Below are 5086 nucleotides of genomic sequence, written 5' to 3'. Positions count from 1 at the left end.
TACCCACCTTTAGGCTATGTTTGGTTTGAAGGAAAAGGTAGGGAAAGGAAGGGAAAGGCAAGAAAACGTATACAAAATAAACATAGCTTTTTTCCTTTCCCTACCTTTTCCTTCAAACCAAACATAGCTTTAAGTGATACCTAGGAAAATAAAACATTAATCTGTAAAAAAGAACATGGGGTTCTTGGTCAATCGGAACTAAAATCCCATTGACCAATTTTCCCCCCTCTCAAAAACCAAAAAAAGAACGCTCCCTGAACTTGAGTTGAGCGTGGATTGAGGTCTTTAACTCTTGGGCGGCCTGATCCCGGCCCAATCCAAGCTTATTCAGACAAATACATACATATGAATATTATATTTATATAAAAATATATTATATATACATTTGTAAATGAAAGTTTGTACATATTTTAAATCAATTCTACCCTTAAATATAAAGCTTAATAAAAAATGACTATAAAAATATATACATAAATTCTTTCAAATCAAACAACCCACACAAGTCCAACTAACCCATCCTGGCCGAGCCCAACTTAAAAGTTGTATTGGGTTAAGATCGGGTTGGGCCTGGATTGATATTGGGCTTAAGCTTGGATTGGGCCAGGCCCAAACCCAAGGTTTGAACCTCTACGGTTGGGTTGGGTTGACCGTTAACCCAACCCAATCCGTCCAAGTTTCACCCCAGTAGTAGTGGACTATTCAAGATTCGGATTAATCATTTGAGAACATGCCCAAATAGTCAAATACACGAATTATCGCATATGTACTCTCAGATTAGTGTCAGAGGCAATTTGTGCCGTCACAAGGTTAGAAAAGGGTGAAGAATGAGGCCAATCTCATCTACTGATGTTAATCTCAGACTCAAAGCGATGTTCAAACTGGACTTTAATTTTTGCTTCATGCGCTACACAACGGGGATTAACCCATCCCATTCCCTTAACCCCCAACCCTGGTGGCAGCGAGATTTAACCCAGGTCTCTGCTACAACGAATCGGAGATTCTACCAACTCAGCCACCATCACCATCAGTTGGTCAAACTGGATTTTAATTGGAAGAGCCTTCAGGGGCTGTGGCCCAATAGGAAATGTAAAAGACCACGTGAGACAGTGAAAGATAATTCTGCAGGTTCCTTGATTTGCAGCGCTGGAAACCAGAAATTCACGAAGTTCACAGTGTTAAACAGTTCGATTTCCGCATCACAATTCAAATGCAACCTATAGACCTCTAAGATGCGTTATTTTTGGTTGAGTTTTCATTTAAACAGCATTCAAAAAGTCAAAGATGAAATAGAATTGGAGGTTAAAGTCATATCAAAATTGTTAGTTAATCAGTTCCTTGGTTTGATTTGGTTAAAAGTCACATTCAAAGTGAAGTCATGTGGATTTTTTCTTCGGAGATTGGAGGGGGATTTTTTCTTTAGACATGCAAGTGTATGGAGTAAATCTCCTTGTTGGATGATCAACTTGGGAAGCCATTTTCTAACTCAAAAAGTTACAACGTACATGTCATATTTGTGAATTAGCTCTAAGAAAATCGATTGGATTTCATTCTTCCTATCCTCTCTGCTAGTGCTATGGGCATGATCTTTCTTGTGAGTAGGGTGATTGGAACTTGGAAGACATTGACCTAACAGAAGTCGAAAAAAGAAAAAGAACCTGAACCTGAAACTAGATTTTCTCTCTCTAAAATGGTGCCTATTCTCAGTCTCTTTGGACCTCACTGATCTGTTAAATAATTTAACAGCAGATGGCAAACATCTTCAATACCAAAACCTTTTTCTGTTCCAATAACAATTCTAATGATCATTTAAAATCACATTTAGAGGGTGTTTAGTTCCCTTTACGTTTATTGAATAAATGTTTTGTACTTATGTGGCCGTAAAATCAAGAAAAACAATTAATGAGGGCATTTATAACACATATCCATTTCAAGAAGCTCCAAAATGAAGCTTCTGGGAGAGGTGCAACTAATGAGGCCTTTGCTGATGGGGCGTATGTGGCACCGTTACGAAACCAAACACATGCTTTCTTCCTTACTGCACGACAGTGGGTTTTGGCTTTTATCTTCCTATGTATTTGGATCCCATATTTTCTCTACTTGTATTGACCAGGCTGTGAAGGAGAGCGGATAGGATCTAAACTAGTAGTCTCTCATATTTCTCACTCTATTATCCTGACATGGGCCAGACTGATAAGAACATGACAGAGGTTATGTTTTATCAAGAGTAGCATTCAAAGTAACGAAGCAACATCCGGCCTGCTGTGACTGCAAACTCCATTGAAAGGAGATATGAATCCACCCCCACTAATCTAAAAAAAACTACCCACTGAGCAGAGAGAAGTTTGAGAAGAAGACAGATTTTTATCAATGCTCTTTCTTTAATTAACAAATCTTAGAAAAAATAGGAAATTATATTAATTCTTCAGTTATTAGACAATCCCATAAGTTGATTGGCACAACTCTACAGCCTTGAGATCTGATCATATGATCTACATGAGATGAGTGCACTTCATTACAAATTAAATTTCTTTGTCAGACTTCTAACAAATTAAATTCCAAAACTTCAAATTGTTCAAGTAATCCACACACAGAACAAAAAATGGTCACTGTTAATTGGGAAAGATGAACTCGCAGAAATGAAAATGAATTTTCTTAACGCTTATTCCATAAACAAATACATCGAAATGTTAATGAAGCCAAAAAAGTTGTCTATAATGAATTGTACAAAAGAAGGAGAAAACAAAGGTCAAATAGATTACACGAATAGGGGAAAAGGCAAGCTAAAAGAACAAAAGCATTTAAAAAAGAGCAACATTTTGATCTTTCCATGAAATTTGCAAGACAGAAACTTATTGCTGCCGGATCGCATGTTCAAGAACCAACCTCAAACGACGAGCCAATACATCCAGCTCGGATGCCCGCTGCTCACGCCACCTCTTTGTTAAGTGAGCAGCCTTGTCCTGCTTAGAAGAATCAGCCGGAGTCGTCCTGTCGTCCGGATAAAGCAGGCCCTGACGGACAAGAACCATTCGAACCTCTTTGAGTGATCTATCGAACACATCCAAGATAGTTTTCCCGGCGTGACGACCAAGCCCACCTCTGCTGGTGCTCCCGGTAACCGCGGAGCCCGGCAATTCCGGTTCATCTTCGTGCCCGCCAGCGGAATGGGTCTCAAGATTCACCCCGTTAGTCTCAATGTCATCATCCTCCTCGTTATCGGCATCGTTGACATTGGCGCTGCTGGGAGGAGGAAGAGCCGCCAAAGGGGTAGGTGATAAGGTAGCGGTAACCCTAACCTTAGCGGGGGGCTTCCTCTTGTTATTGGACAGAAAAGGAGAAGACGAGGCGAACGCAGGATGCCAGAGCTGCTTCGAAAGATCGAAAAGGGCGCGATCGTGAGGTGTGAGGAGGGAAGCGTCAAGGCCACGGGCAATTCGAGCGGATATCACACGAAACTTCTTCCGCAGACGGCGAAGCTTCTCCGAAAGCTGGGACTTTGTGTAGGGCTGGGGCATGGACTGGGAGAAGCGGTCGTAGAAAAGGTGGAGATCCCGGGGGAAGGTGAGACCGTCGGCCGAGCAATCAAGAAGGCCCTGGAGGAAGCGAATTTCGTCGGATTCCGGCCATATGCGGTGGAATTTGAAGGGAGGAGGGCGGAGATCGTCCTCAGCCTCGATGTCCTCGCCGTCAACGTCGTCGTCATCGTCGGCGGCTTCGAGTTTGGGGGAGAGATGGGGGTTAGGGTTAGGGAAAGGTGAAGGGGTTTCGGGGGCTTTTCGCTTGACGGGGAGCTTGCGAGCGGCAACTTTGATAGGGATGGGCGGGGGTGGAGGTTGAGGGGTCGGGGTGGAAGCCATTATAAGGCTTTGGGAAGGGGAGAGGGGTTGGATCAAAGTTCAAAGGGGGGACGGACGAAGGACGAACCCACTCTGTTAATGGAGTTCGCTCGGATCTGAGTCTGAGTCTTGTTGAGGGGGGTGAGTGGGTGGTTTGGTGGCTTGCCTTGTTTTTGTATTAAACTAAACAAACCTACGAGCTTGTTTGTTTAGAAACTGGGGGTGGGTTGACCTGACCGGACCCGTTTCGTGAGTCCTATACTCCTCCTAGTCCTATGTGGGGGCAGCTGGGCACAGGTCACAGACTCACAGGCGGGTTTTTTGGTGGGACCCATTCGGTTTCGGCCTAAAGATGATATTGGAGTTCTCTGGCCGTTCGATGCACTTCTTACTTTGGATCGTTGGCAGGGATGGCTGTGAAGTGATCATCTATCTAAGCAGTTTTCAGGGCTATCAATCTGGACCACAGAATGTAGGTTTCGTGTAGATCGGCAGAAAGTTCGGACCCAAGGACGTTTCTCACTTTCTCCGTAGGTGTTAAGAATCTGGACTTGTGATTCCAATTTCCAAAATTAATGTTCACATGGGCCTGCCGAAGAAGAATTTTCTATTGTGTGGGCCTCAATTGGTTCCTTGCACGAACGACGGGTGATTGAGCTACTTTCACTTGAGGCTATGTTTGGTTTGAAAGAAAAAGCAAGGAAAAGAAGGGAAAGGTAAAGAAACCTTTACAAACTTTGTATAGGATTTCATACCTTTCCCTTCCTTTTCTACCTTTTCCTTCAAACCAAACATAGCCTAAGTGTCCGTTTGAAAATTGGAAGGGCTTTCAGACAGCGGCTTCTGGCGTTGTATGAGCCATCAAAACCCAGAAAAGCAGTGAAGTCCCATTTGATAAAAATCCGAAAAGCTAGAAATAACTTACATGAACCCAAAAATCAACTTTCCATTGAAACCGCATTTGATAAAAACAATGAGACTTATCAGACGCGGCGGCTCAGTCAGCACAACTCAATCACACTGTGTAAGCCCGACGAAACGGGCTCTGAGCTGTTTTGAACCTACCAAAATCAGCTTCACCGAGAAGTCAATTTCTTGGCCGTAGGAAAGCGTACTTGGGCTTTCCGGATTCACCAAATATAGTTTAGTTTCTAGGCTTTCCGTATGAAAGCCCTCCCAAACAGGCACCCAATCGCTCTCAAACTCAAGAAAAAGTTGCTGAACTTACCGTGCCAAAAACTCAAACGACG

The 5086-nt window shown here is 43.2% G+C and overlaps 1 protein-coding gene across 1 annotated transcript; it reads right to left on the bottom strand.

The window, feature by feature from the left end:
- Positions 1–2637: 2637 nt before the first annotated feature.
- LOC104609980 (uncharacterized) lies at positions 2638–4003 on the bottom strand. Its single transcript, XM_010276432.3, has one exon. The coding sequence runs from the start codon at positions 3855–3857 to the stop codon at positions 2850–2852; it is 1008 nt and encodes a 335-aa protein (XP_010274734.1). The 5' UTR covers positions 3858–4003; the 3' UTR covers positions 2638–2849.
- Between the last annotated feature and the right edge of the window lie 1083 nt (positions 4004–5086).

This window comes from Nelumbo nucifera, chromosome 4, assembly GCF_055504915.1.
Source record: "Nelumbo nucifera cultivar China Antique chromosome 4, China Antique-T2T, whole genome shotgun sequence".
Taxonomy (NCBI): domain Eukaryota; kingdom Viridiplantae; phylum Streptophyta; class Magnoliopsida; order Proteales; family Nelumbonaceae; genus Nelumbo; species Nelumbo nucifera.
Note: the sequence above shows the minus strand (reverse complement) of the source record. Positions and strands in the feature narration are given on the sequence as shown.